This window comes from Somniosus microcephalus, chromosome 17 (assembly GCF_052327205.1).
Source record: "Somniosus microcephalus isolate GS21.2 chromosome 17, FLI_Smic_1.0, whole genome shotgun sequence".
Taxonomy (NCBI): Eukaryota; Metazoa; Chordata; class Chondrichthyes; order Squaliformes; family Somniosidae; genus Somniosus; species Somniosus microcephalus.
Window position 1 is genome coordinate 91,062,972 of NC_141003.1, and position 15,285 is coordinate 91,078,256.

The 15,285-nt window shown below is 45.4% G+C and overlaps 1 protein-coding gene across 9 annotated transcripts in view; it reads left to right on the forward strand.

The window, feature by feature from the left end:
• Positions 1–15,285, forward strand: part of LOC147105921 (semaphorin-3A-like) — a 553,051-nt gene that overhangs the window by 208,799 nt on the left and 328,967 nt on the right. For all 9 annotated transcript variants that reach the window (XM_086010848.1, XM_086010849.1, XM_086010841.1 and 6 more), the window contains one exon: positions 5,698–5,889. In XM_086010848.1, the coding sequence (XP_085866974.1) occupies positions 5,778–5,889 (112 nt within the window). In that variant the 5' untranslated portion in view covers positions 5,698–5,777. The remainder of the gene's footprint in view (positions 1–5,697; positions 5,890–15,285) is intronic.

A 15,285-nucleotide genomic window follows, 5' to 3' on the forward strand; every position in this document is an offset into this window, starting at 1 on the left:
GTTTTAGGCACTCCAAGGCCTCTTAAACCACCAAAATGGCACCCGCGGCAAGCGTGCATGCACACTTCTGATGTGAAGTGCGATGGACGCCATATTGGTAAAGGGTTTGCGCTCACGCATCACACGACCACCGGCAGCCTGCACAGCAGACTGATCATGACGCTAACTTGACACCAACGCTGCCATTTTGGAGCTCCATGCTCCAGCCTACGCCCTCTCTTAACCTCGCACAGCTGAACACGCGTTCAATGGCATGAAGGAACCCCACCAGCGCTATTTAAAGGGATCATCAACTACTTGCAGGTTAGTTTTTGGATTATTTTTTCTGGCTGATGCTGCAATTTTACGTGTTTTGGGTACTTTTCCATACTTGTTTAAAGTTTCGATAGTCTACAGGACGTGGTCTGGCTGGTGCTGAAGTACTTTTTTGTGACTTAAAGGCTTGTGCACAAAGCCGTTGCTTCCAGACATGGGTGGTCTAGTAGGTCTTCCTCTTGGCATTGAGCATGACTGGGAGACTGAGCAGAGGCCACACGGAGCAGGACAAGCTGCTAGAAGAGGGAGGAGTGGGAGGGGGACAAGGACTCTCAGCGATGCCCCTTCCCATAAGGGCCAGCACAGTCTCCTCCATGAGGGTTAAAACATGCAGACATGCCTCTCCCCCTCCCGTTAATTCCTGCTGTGTCCTGTTGTGCGCCACCTGTTCCTGCAAGAAAGAGGGAAACGTGTCAGTGAGCGTGGTGCAATATGTTTGGGTGATGTGTCTGTCATGGTGAATATAGCTGGTAGCCTGTGCAAGCTGTGAGTTGTGGGTGTGAGGCTTGCAACTGTGCTAAGTGTGTGAGGGTGAGGTAAAGCATATGCATGTTAGCTATGAGTCCTGATTGATAGAGATTGTTGGTAGGTGGGTGATGGGGGTGTGGTGAATTGAGCAGTGGTGCAGTTGGTAGGATGTGCCATTTGAAGATGCATTCACTGACCTTGACAACTCGTGTCAGATCATTAAACATCTTCCTGCACTGCATCCAGGTCTTTGGGGCTACACTCCTGGCATTGACCTCCGCAGCTATCTCTTGCCACTGCCTTCTGAGCATGTGTCTGGAGAGCCTCCGGCCCCCTGAGGGCAGAGGACATTTCTGCTTCTTTCCACCTCTTCCACCAAGACCTCCAGTGCAGCATCCTGAAAACCTTGGTGCCCACACTCTTCCATGGTCTGCCATTGTTGAAATTTCCACAGCACAATATTCAGAATGATCTCTGCACCACCGGCAGCCACAATGCACCTCCCTTTTAAGAGATGCAGGCTAGCTTTAAGTAGTGCTCGGCCCTAGCGATATTGGAGCCCCTGCTGATGCGATCAGCCAGTGAGCAGTGCGGGGAGCACTGCCTGCACGCAGAAATCCTGGAAATGAGCAGGCAGCAGAAAGTTTACGTCCTGCCTGCCGGGAAATCAACAGGCGCGTGTTAATGGCGCATCGTGATCCCTGTACCCGTTAGCGGGGGTTATTCAATTTAACCCCCAATAACTTTACCTTAACAGGGTTGCCTAATTGTGCAAAAGAAATTAATTTAAATCACAATAATGTTACATAAAAACTGTACGGTCAAAATCTACTCAAATGAAATGCAGTAATGATCCTATCGGAATGAATCCCTTACATCAGAATGTTGCCACACACACACACACATGTAAATATGCACACTCACACGCCTACACACACAATAGAAAGAAAGCCTTGCAGTTATACAACACCTTTCACAACCTCAGGATGACTCAAAGCGCTTTACAGCCAATGAAGTACTTTTCGAAGTGTAGTCACTGTTGTAATGTGGGAAACACAGCAGCCAATTTGCGCACAGCAAGATCCCACAAACAGCAATGTGATAATGGCCAGATAATCGGTTTTTAATTAAGTTTATTGCCAGATAAATATTGCAGTGTCAGTCTAGATTTTTGCGCTCAAGTCTCTGGAGCAGGACTTGTACCCACAACCTTCTGACTCAGAGGCAAGAGTGCAGCCCACTGAGCCACAGCTGACACATGCGCACGCTCCCACACACACACACACTCCCACACACACACACACTCCCACACACTCCCACACACTCCCACACACTCCCACACACTCCCACACACTCCCACACACACACACACACACACTCCCACACACACACACACACACACTCCCACACACACACACACTCCCACACACACACACACACACACTCCCACACACACTCCCACACACACACACACTCCCACACACACACACACTCCCACACACACACACACTCCCACACACACACACACACACACTCCCACACACACACACACACACACTCCCACACACACTCCCACACACACACACACGCACACTCCCACACGCACACACATGCAGACACACACTCCCACACACGCACACTCCCACACACACACGACACTCCCACACACACACACATGCAGACCCACACACACACACACACACTCCCACACACACACACATGCAGACCCACACACACGCACACTCCCACACACACACACATGCAGACACGCACACACATGCACACTCCCACACACACACACATGCAGACACGCACACACATGCACACTCCCACACACACACGCACACTCCCACACACACACGCACACTCCCACACACACACGACACTCCCACATGCGCACACACTCACACACACACACGACACTCCCACATGCGCACACACTCCCACACACACACGACACTCCCACACACACACGACACTCCCACACACACACGACACTCCCACACACACACACACGCACACTCCCACACACACACGACACTCCCACACGCGCACACACTCCCACACACACACGACACTCCCACACACACACGACACTCCCACATGCGCACACACTCACACACACACACGACACTCCCACATGCGCACACACTCACACACACACACGACACTCCCACATGCGCACACACTCACACACACACACGACACTCCCACATGCGCACACACTCCCACACACACACGACACTCCCACACACACACGACACTCCCACACACACACACACGCACACTCCCACACACACACGACACTCCCACACGCGCACACACTCCCACACACACACGACACTCCCACACACACACGACACTCCCACACACACACGACACTCCCACACACACACACACGCACACTCCCACACACACACGACACTCCCACATGCGCACACACTCCCACACACACACGACACTCCCACACACACACGACACTCCCACACACACACACACGCACACTCCCACACACACACGACACTCCCACATGCGCACACACTCCCACACACACACGACACTCCCACATGCGCACACACTCACACACACACACGACACTCCCACATGCGCACACACTCACACACACTCTCGCGCACAATGTGCACATTCCAGATGTTGATAAAATGTGATGGAAAGCAGCTGCTCCCTTCCACTCTTTCAGTCTTAATAATGAGCAGACCTGTTGATGGAGCTCTGCACAAGCGTGTCTGCAAGTGGCGAGCTCCTCCGTGGCTGGCCTCACTGTGACCTGGACAGATGCACAGCTAGCAGTGTAACTCCGATCTGCCAGTTTCACATCGTCCTTTGTTGATTCAGCCTTTGATTGGTAGCTGTGTTATAGCTGCAGCCATGGTTCCAGGCTGACACTACCAGTTAGGGTCAGATGTTGGTAGCAGAAGTGGAAACCTCTGAGACGTTGTGGCAGAGCCAGTCAATCTTCCGACTTCCATTTCATTGCACGTGTATTGGGCCTGAGGACCATGGTCACATTGCCTTCTATGGCCTGTACCTTGTTAGTTCCATATGGTTTATAGCACGTCTTGCATGATTAATAGGAAACAAGCTATTTACTGATGTTGGGACTGCTCCAGCAGAAAGTCGCGTCCCTTTGATGTCTTTTCATCCGGCATAAGATTTAACCGTGGATTACTGGTTGTGTGTGTATGTTTGTAGAAGATGCAGGCTTTCCCTTTAGAAATGGGTATTTTTAGCAGTTGTTCTCTATTCCTAATGAACGCTTTTAAACAACTTTAATTCTGGGTCTGTGCTCGCAGCTCCCTGTATTTAGCTGTGCAATATTGATGGCTACAAACGTTTTAACAATGGTTAAAAGGCTTCTTAAAACAATATTATGATTGTGAAAAAAGAATCCTGGTGGTGCTCAACATTCCTTTAAAGAATAGCTTTGCTGCAAACCACGGTGTTTTCGCTGAAGGTGACCTATTGTAACCTTATAGAAGCTTTTTGTGTTTTTGTGCTTTTTTGGTGGAATTCACAGTCGCTGAAGGCTAAAGACCACAGTCTCCGAGCATTTTTCCCGGCTCAAACTAACCTGCCTTTATTTGCATTCAGTGAGCATCTCAGTTCTTCTCTGGATTGCCTGGTTTGGACTGATTGGAATAAACAATGGCATTTTTGTCTCTCACTTAGATGGCCATGCTTTATTTCTGCCCGTGAAAGGTTAAAGCACAGAATACCACAGGGTGGCAGGATGAACCAGAACGAGCTCCTTCTGCAGAATATTCGTCGGGGAAAGAAATCAACTGTTGTTTTGTTTTCCTTTTTTCTGTCCAGTTCTGTAAGCCAGAGTCTGCGAACATGAAACGAGCCCAAAGTAGCTCATAAGCTGATTCCAGTTAGCTAGAGAGAGAGAGAGAGAGAGACATGTGTGAGCATGTCAGAGAGAAAGAGACAGGGAGAGCAAGTGCATATATACACACCACTGTTGTCACTGTGCCATATTAAAGGGTTTAATTCTAGCCCACTGCCCCAGGCAGTGAAGTTCTGGGGATTAAGAGAAAGTGTGGGAACTACCAAAATTGATGATTTGTTTAATTTGAATATCATAACGCCACAATGGAACAACTGAAAAGAAATGCTGATTCCACTGTGCAGAATAGACAGAGGTTAAATGACTCAACCAATAGGGACTAGTACTTGTGAGAAGCATGAATCATCTATAGTAGCTCTTGTTAAGGTGCAAACCAACCTTTCATTTATTCTGCAGAGATGAGTAAGTTATCTTTTATTATTTTCATTTGGAAAATGAAGCACATCATAAGTGAATGGCTTCCTTTATCCTGTCTTTCAGAAGCAATCCCAGCCAGTTAAATTGCACTGATATCCTGACAGGGGTGTCCTTCGGAAGCTGTAGGGACGAGACTGTTCCCTCTCTCTCTCGCTCTCTCTCTCTCCCAGCAGTGCAGCAACACCATGGGAGGAGTGAGTTGTATAGGTTTACTGCTCTATTGTCAGCTAGGCTTTAGTACAGAGAGAAACAAACCCTGTCTGTAGAGCTCAGCATCGACTGCCTTCAGTCAGAAAAGTGGAAGGTCCTTGTGCCTGCCTGCGTTCAGTGAAGTGAAGCCAAGGAGCAGGATTAACTGAAGCCAGTAGCTAAAAGGAGCAGAGTAAATAAAAGGCGCTCCCCAAGAAACAGCGCTGCAGCGTTCAATAGCTTTATGTTTCCAAAGAAAAGGCTTCACAGTTGTACCACATAATCTGGCATCTAGCTGAGTGTGGTCATTAAACTGGGTGTGTAGAGTATTATTCCACTTGACTGGTGGAATGAGCAGTTGTTAGAAGGGAAAGCTGCCGGTAGAGGCTGGCTCAGCCATTTGCACCACGCTGACTTTGTTCACCTGTCACCTGCAGGTTCTAGGCTTCCTCTGACTGCCTGAGGTTTATAGTCCGGAGACGCTGCACTGAAGCTTCACAGGAACAAGCTGCACAGCATGGCCTGGCTCACTGGGACTCTCGCACTGTTCTCCAGTCTGCTGCTTCCAGCTGGAGTGAAGTGTCAGAATGGGAAGAACAATGTTCCAAGACTGAAGCTCTCCTACAAAGGTAATCCCTTCTCCTTCTTACTCTCCTTCTCTCTCCCTCTTTTCCTTCTCTTTACTGCCCCTTCATCGCCATTAAGTGATCCTTTTTATTTTTGATTGCACCTTTTTCTGCCGACTGTGATTTTTTTGTTGAATTTTGTTAGAGTAATTTATGTATTTTATCTCGTACTTTATTGGAATAATTCTTCGCTATTTGCTGTTAGCAACAGTTTAATAAAAAGATGCAGTTAAAGGAAGTTTACGATTGTACTGATTGGGGAAACACATTTGCAGACCGTGCTGTAGACTGTGCGACCGTTTAAAATCGGATTCATTTTATTATGGGTTAAAAAAAATCTTTTTGGGACAAATTTTATAAACCTTGGTAACTTGACTGGGCACAATGTTAAAATCAGATGTTGCTTATTGGTTGATTTCAAAGAACGATGTCTTGGTTCATGGGCTAACACACCGGTTCTGGAGCCGCCATATTACACAGTGAACCGAAATAGCAAATACAATGTTATTGCATTTTTTGTATATATGTCTCAGATGTTGCTTAATCCGAAATGTGTTGCTCTAATGTGAATTCACCTTAGGTCTATTAGAAGGTCTAAACTGAATGGTTACAGATATTTGATTAAAGTTGTGCTGCAGTTTTGTAAACATTGACAAACGGTCAGTGGCAATCTGATCGATTTACGGTTTTCATTGAAAAATGGAGGTAATTGGAGAATTTGATCCCCGAACAACAGCGAAAACCCTGAAAATATCCTGAATTTCAAATAATAAAAGCAAAATTTGACTTATTTAGGTCACCACAAACCAGTGGCCCTGACTATAAACAGACGGGATTGAGAATGTAATCCTGAAAACAACGGTATAAGTTTGGGAATCTCATGGGTCTTATCCAATCGCTGCAAATCAATGGCTCTAATGGTGGCTGTTATTCCAGGTTAGCCTGAGCCAGTCTAAGCATGAGAGAGGCAGCCACAAGTACACATGTAAATCTTCAACCAAAGAGAGATCCCATACATCCCACTAGCTCACAATTTAAAAGACAATTTAACACTTTGAACTTCAGAAGTTCCGATAGCAATACTTTTGCATCCGCTCCCTGATTAACATTGCTAAAACTGGCTCCCTTACCCTGACAGCAGAAATGTATAAACATGAGTGTATCATTCTGCTGTCTGAAATAGGGAGTTGGTTTTAGGAATGTAATCAGAGCAATCAGTGTGCGGATACCATTCTCTCCCGCTGTGAACTACTGAAATGTAAAAGTGCCCACTGAGCTGTGATTCTGTGTTATTTTAAAACTTATTCTGTAATAGATTGTATGAAGTGTTTTGACATTTTTCAACATGGTATGGTACAAATATTATTGTTGTTTATCCCTGGCCAAGAACAAGGTCCGGCCTTGCACAGGACGCGCACATAGCTGTGGGGAATGCAGAGTTCAGAGGCATGAGCAGCTTCCTTCAGATGAGATGTTAAACTAAGGTTTCGGGCTGCCTGGAGAGGTGATGTCAAAGATCCCATGGGGGAGCAGGGAGTTCTCCTGTCCAACATCCCTCCCTCAACCAAAACTTACTATAAAAAGTGACTGACTGTTCAGGTTAATGCTGTTTCTGGATCATTGCTAGAACAGAATGGCTGCCACCTCTCGCTACATAACAAGTCAGTCGAAAATGTAACTTACTGTGTGAAGCACTTTGATGTCATGATAAAATGCGTTATAAATGAAAATATTCCTTTTTCCCTCTAAATTGACGTGTTCCATTGCTGCATTATGATATTCAAATTCAATTTAAACATCGCAAGTTCTGTTCTCAGTACAAGTACAATATAATAAAATCAGAAAATGCTGGAGACACTCAGCAGGTCCGGCAGCATCTGTGGAGCGAGAAACGGAGTTAACGTTCCAGCTCGATGGCCCTTCAATACAATGTTTTATTTTCACCATCTTCCAGCACAAGCTAACAGTCGAGTTATGTTTAAACCTGTGAGCAGTGTTGAAGAGGATTTTGCTTGGTTCAAGTGTTGCACTAAAAGGTCAGCTGCTGCTGTCAGGTTAGCGCTCCTTCCTTCCCATTGGGCTTCTTTTTAACACAAGTATTGGCTACGCATTTTAAACAGAACTAATAGTTTTTTTAATTCATTAATCCAAGCATCCAGTTTTTTTAGTACGTTTTATTGCAGCATAAACCGCAGTTTTGACTTGTAATTTAGCTTGGTTTCCGGGTTGAAAGAGGGGCAGATTCTCAAGTGACGGGCCCAGAACAAGTTACTGTCCTTCCCTTCCAACTAGGTCTTCCTCCTCTTGTAGAATGGATACAGCACAGAAGGGGGCCACTCGCCCGATCGTGCCTATGCCTGGTACCAATCACAGAGAAAAGGGGTTAGGGTCAATGTTCCCGCTAAGCTGCGCATGTGCGTGCAGCCGCGCTGTCATCTGCAAGTGTCCCGCGCGGGCCACTCACCGGCTTTTACACCGTAAACACTGCGCACGCGCAGAAATTTAAAGGGACCGCGCATTAAAAAGAACAGGCCGTGCAGAACAAAGCGCTGCTCACAGGGTCTATAAATACGAAGGGTGGAAAACACGTTTGCCTTGCCATGAGCAGTTTGTGACTCTGTGTCACGGTGAAAATTTAGCCCAATGAATGTCAAGCGCCAGTGAGCAGCAGCTCAATAGCCAGAGCTGCAAAATATGCCCTGAAAATCACCTGAAAGTAAGTGTACATTCCCACTCTCTCATGGTAGTTTTAGAACAAGCAGATGCTGAGGCATAAATTTTACGATTTAGCTTCCCTGGTGCAGAGCGTTGCGCGTTGGCGGGGCTTGTGAGGGTTTGGATGAGGAGAACAGCACACCCAGCTCATAGCACAGGGGGTTTAACTCCATTACAGTGGATGGACGGAGGCTGCACGTTGGGTGTGCTCACTGACCTCAGTGTTCAAATACCCCACATCCACTCGTGTCACACAAAGCTCAGCACACGGAGCGCAAAATCGTCAAATTCACCCCACAATGGCTTGTATTTATTTCAGTTTCATTGTGACTGATTTACACCGTTCACGGATAAATAATAGAATTGCAGAAGGGCGATTCTCAAACCATTGGTAAAAATCTCAGAATCCTGTGTATTCAAAACAGATCCTAATTGATTCAATCCCCATCAATTAATTGTAAATAGACAGGATTGCAAAATGTGACTTCAAAACTCAGGTAAAAATCCCAAATCCCACATCACAAAAACAACATTGTGACTTGTTCAGTTAGTCTGCTCCCAATTATTTGAATGAAGTAAAATTGACATTTCTTAATTTTATATAAAATATAAAATCTGATTTTGAGAGGATTGTACCTCACACTGTAAATAATTTACCAAAGTGGAATAAGTAAGTGTAGTGAATTAAAAAACCCTTTGTTGAATAAGTGAGTTAAAGTCTGAATTTAATAAAAATAAGATACTACATGAGCTGAATGGATCGTGAAAATCAAAGGGTTGTTTGTTTAGAAGCAGAATTTAATTGAAATAAGATAAAGTCAGTGGTTTCTGTGAAGCAGTGTTACATTAAGCATAAGGCAGCGAGACCAGTTGTTCTTTTCTGACACTTTTTTATATTTCCAAGTGTATGTGGTTATTTAACATGCACTTGCCAATGTTCTAGTGCTCACTCCGACCCAATTACCGTTTACCTTTTTAGAGGAAGCTGAGAGTAATGAGAAATCTGAGCTTCATTTTCCCCATTCATTAAAGTCACAATTTGCTAAACGAATGTCATTGCAGAGGCAGCAGGCAAGCCCCTCCAGTAAGCGCTTCCCTGACTTTGAAAAACCGACAGCACCTGCGCTGATAACGGTAACAATCGTATGTGTGCAGCGCCGAACTCTCGACATCATGGAATGGGATTTATGATCAGTTTGACCAAAAAGGACCACAAACCCATTTAAACACACGGGCCTAGTAAATATGGTCCTGCAGCACCCAATGTTCTGGCACTGCACGGCCTCCTAAGCCTCCAACAGGGCGGGCAGGAAGTACATGCTCATTATCAGCCAGGAGTGCAGTGACCTGCCATATTGGTAAATGCCAAAGAATCATCACACAGTCCCCACGCCTGAAACAGGCCTTAGAAACATAGAAACATAGAAGATAGGAGCAGGAGTAGGCCATTCGGCCCCTCGAGCCTGCTCCGCCATTCAATGAGATCATGGCTGATCATCCAAACTCAGTACCCTGTCCCTGCCTTCTCCCCATATCCCTTGATCCCTTTAGCCTTAAGAAATATATCCAACTCCTTCTTGAATATATTTAATGAATTGGCCTCAACTGCCTTGTGTGGTCGAGAATTCCACAGTTTCACCACTCTCTGAGTGAAGAAAGTCCTCCTCATCTCAGTCCTAAATGGCTTACCCCTTATCCTTAGACTGTGACCCCTGGTTCTGGACTCCCTGGCCATCGGGAATATCCTTCCTGCATTTAGTCTGTCTAGTTCTGTTAGAATTTTATAAGTTTCAATGAGATCCCCTCTCATTCTTCTAAACTCCAGCGAGTATAAGCCCAATCGATCCAATCTCTCCTCATACGTCATTCCTGCCATCCCAGGTATCAGTCTGGTGAATCTTTGCTGCACTCCCTCCATGGCAAGAACATCCATCTCAGATAAGGTGACCAAAACTGCACACAATACTCAAGGTGTGGTCTCACCAAGGCCCTGTACAACTGCAGCAAGACATCCTTGCTCCTGTAGTCGAACCCTCTCGCTACGAAGGCCAACATACCATTTGCCTTCTTAACCGCCTGCTGCACCTGCATGCTTACCTTCAGCGACTGGTGCACAAGGACACCCAGGTCTCGTTGCACTTCCCCTTCTCCCAATCTATTGCCATTCAGATAATAATCAGTCTTCCTGTTTTTGCCACCAAAGTGGATAACCTCACATTTATCCACGTTACACTGCATCTGCCATGGCTCTTTGCATATGCAAATAATTGCCTGCCGCCTGTTTGAGGTCCACACCGCAAGATTAGTTACCAGTGCTGGCTGTGCTCAGGCACTCCAGGTACCAACAAAGTAATTAAAAAATATATACTTGCCTCAATGTGGTGCGTGGAGGGTCAGAAGTGCTCCTCCTGACCCCATGTGAGAAGAATGCAGGCTAACGATTTCCCCCTCCCCGGTCCCCACTACCTCTCGCCCCGCTCGCCTCACTGACCCAAGGACAGCTGCTACCAACAGCGTTCCAGTCTTCAAACACACTTTGCAGAATGAGCTGCCTCTGAATCTCCAATATTGGGGGTGTTTCAGGCCTCACCATTCAGGCGCAGGGGTGCACCCATGCAGCAAATATGGGCGTGCCCAAAGTTCTAGGCCGTGGAGTTCTGTTTATTTTCAAGAGGGAAGTATTTTATTTTTTGATTTTTTTTTCTCTCTTCTCATCAATTTTCTAATTCGGTTTTCTCCCCATTCCCTCCTGAAGATGTTAACTCAGATTGCCCTGTAGTACCTAACCCAAATGGACACCATTGGTGTGGGTATTAGCGGACTATTCGGCTGTGGGAGCATCACACCCAAGCCCAATCCTGAGCTCACAAGCCCTTCCAGCATGAGAATTACAGAAAGCCAAGCCAAGATTTCCATTCTGTAGCCAAAAGGCAAATATACCAATTGTTACAACCTTATGATTGTTCCAGGTGAGATTGGCTAACTGACCATAGACCAGGAACCAAACCTAAGGCTTTTCTGGTCTGTATCACTCAGCTATTCCCTGCTAGTTCACCTTTTAAATTGAAATCACTCCATCTTAGTCGAAATCAATTCAAGTTGACAGGCCTGGAACATATTTTCAGAAACAGAAGATGTTAGGCTATTTGTGCAGGAGCGCCACACTGCTTGTCTATGAGATTCATTGTCAGCTACAGCATCTCTTGTTCCAACGCTAGTGCAGTTTGACCAATAATGAGTGATGGTGCGGGTCAGAAGCTGTGGTTACACTGCCTGCTTGTATCGCTGTGGAGTGGAAGTGTGTCAGGGCAGCAGACACTCAATAGCAGGTACAGATGATTGCTTATTAGGATCTGCCTGCAGTAAGGTTTTTTTAATCTATTTTTGGACTGCTATCTTGAATTTGTAAAAAAAAAATTAAGTACATTTCCAGTGTGAAATTTTGGGCACTCTCAATCCAGTTGTTTTAGGCAGAGGCTCATGTCACAAAACTGTCCTTAAATTCACACGAATCAATTTAACCATCTCAGTGAGAGGCCACAGGATTGCTGAGGTGTGAGATGGACAAGCTGATGTGGTAAGGGTTTACTTTTTCGAGTTTGGGACTTGGCAACAGTGAGAGTAATGGGGGCTTTACTTTGCCTCTAATGGTCTTCTACTTGATTGGGGAGTGCTTGACACAGACACTGAAATGCAAGTGTTCCATTTCCCAACACTGACAACCTACATCTTGATAAGAACAGAATAAAATAACTGAAGTAAAATCACATTGGATACTTGCCATGTTCTCCTGTCTCCTTAAAAAGATTTATTTGCAGGTAGGTAGAATGAAAGGACTTGTATTTATAGAATGTTTCTCATATCCTCAGCTTGTCTCAAAGGGCTTTGCAGCCACTAAATTACATTGGAAGTGTCGACACTGTTGCTACGAAGCAGAAAGCCCAACATGTTACTGACAGTAAAATGCATAAAAATACTAAAGCTGTATCAATCTACAAGGGGTTAAATGCCCTTTATATAATGTACTGCGTAAACAACTTGACAAGCACCAGGATTCCTGGATGAAATAGTCACAGACGATGTAAAGTTCTGTGTGGAGAATGTGAATTTCTAATCCGTGGAGTTCTGATCTCCAGACAGAACTCTAGCTGTGACTTGTGTCGTGGGAATCCTTTTTAAGCCATGCTTTAATTCAGCTTATACTGTGTTGAGGTTGGATGCTCATCTCCTGATATTTACCATTATCCTGCAAACATGTGTGCTGTTTCCCATTGCCACCGAAACAATAGGCGTTATGTAGAGAGACAGCAGGCTGGAGCCAGTTTAAAATCACATTTTACTGTCTATCTAAAGTCATATAAAAATTATTGCAGGAACCCCTGTTTTGTCACAGGCAATGTTCCTGCTAAGGAGCGGGCGCACGGAGCCGTGTAGTCATCTGGAAGGTCCCGCACAGGCCGCTCACCGGCTTTTACACTGTAAACACAGCGCACGCTCAGAACTTTAAAGGGACCGAGCATTAAAAGCAACAGCCCGTGCGGAACAAAGCACAGCTTCCAGGGAACATCAGGCCGGAGTTTGCAGCCCCTATGGGTGTGTACAAGGTGCGCACGTGCCCGTGAGGCCCGCACAAGTTCCGGGTTTAGGCATGCACTGCGCATGGATCCCCCGCATCCCCGGGAAAAGGGCCTCTGCGGGCGGAGAGTTAGCGAATGCCCGTGAGATTCTTACACCTGGTAAAAGCAAGTGTAAGGCCTGCTTTTACCAGAGTAAAGAGTTTTAAAAAACAGAAAAATTAAATTTTATCAATAATTTATACATTAAAACACCTGTGAAATAAGGTCGGTTTATTTTTAGCCCCTTTAAAATATTTAAATTTATTTCTCAAAAAATTAAATTGTTGTTTTAAATATTTAATTAAATGGCATTTTAATTAATTTAAAATATGTGATGATTTATTTATTTATTTGCTGTCTAGGTGTATTTTTGGGGTGTTCCCATTCATGCTCACGGGGTTTCTGTACATTCGGAATCTCCAAAAGTATGAATGGGGATTCCCTTCTGTCATTGGTTGGGCCGGCCCACGTGATCCCAGGGGTGCTTGTGAACCGCCTGAACCCCGGGATACGCGGGGCCTCTACCCGCGGGTACCCGGAGAGGCCCAGGACCGCGAGTCTCCGAACCTCCCGCACCACCAGGTAGGCGGGCATTTTATTTGCGGATCGGAGGCGTTTCCCCACGGGAAGCCTCTGACCGCAGACTCAGGGCTAATGTTCACAAGCTCATTTAGTTGAATTAAAATGTGCCATAATCAACTGAACTGAGCTATTGATAGGTTGATTCAGGATCTGCAACAGTGTCATTCTGATTGATCATTCGCGATACTTGTGCAAGTGAAGTTCATTCAATGCAGTGTAGGTGTAACAAGAAAATAAAGAACTCACCTATTGGATTACAGACTGGTGACTGAGTGAAAACAGTGGGAGGATGGACAACCAAGTGTGAAATGCACGAAAAGCGGGTGTCTGCCTCACTGCATCCCAGTCCGTTGTGAAATTCGACCAGTGCACCAGTGGAGTGTCACAGATGGCTGAACTACAGTGAGGCAAACCGTTTCCCTTTCATTCCACAGTCAGTTCCCCATTTACCACACCAGCTCAACACAGCAGCTCAAACAGCTCAATAACCAGACCAGAGACAGCAGGAATCGGGATCGCAGCGAGGCAAAGACTGAGTTAGGAACTTGGAAATAGGAGGCCATGTAGAGAAGACATCATAAAACTTAAATGAGAAGATTAGCACCTAAATACGTACGTTATCTCTCTCTTCTGACTTATGGTTGCAGATTGCTGAAGAGAATGGCCCATACAAGTGAAAAAGTTTTTGCTGGCTATTGGCTGTTATACTTAAACGGGCTCCATTGTATAGCACTTTTCACACATGTTTCATATAAGCGCTATGAGACCTTCGTAGATGACATGTGCCATTTATAAAACAGCTCTGCCCAAAATGGGATACTGGAAAAATAAATTCCAGCTCTTCCATCAGCAGTGCAGTTCGTTTAGCTCGCCAACATCAGTTCCTCCATTAATGTGAGTGTACATGATCCCCAGTTTACCATATACATGTACAAAAGTTGATACATGAACCAAATAGTGCCAGATGTGTGTGAATGAGACAAAGTATGTACTGTATCTAAATCGTACCAGATGTGTACAAATTATTAGCTTTTATCCAATATTTACTGTTGAAAAGTGACAAGGGAATCTATGTGTACATTTAAACTGTGGAACTCATTGCAAAAATGCATTCAACAACATATCATTTTCCACGACATAATCATTTCTCTTTAATGTTGAGTTATTTAATGTCCTTCTTGAAGGAAAAATTTTAAGTCTGTGCTAAAGTGCTGATTTTTCAGGTACGAGTCCAGAAATCATTGGACTGATCAGTTTAAAATGCAGCGGGGGGTCAAAGTGCTCCGCTGCTGCGCAAAGCGACATCGTAAATGCGATCAAAACTAACATGCTCGTGACTCATCACATCTGGCTGCAAAGTGGTTCTCCCCCAGTGTGCTGTGGATAGGACCCCAGCACTGAAGGAGTCGATTCAGTCCATTGAGCCTATGCCTATGCCAGCTCTTCCAATAGAGCCAGCTACTCCAAATCCGTTTCCTGTCCATTC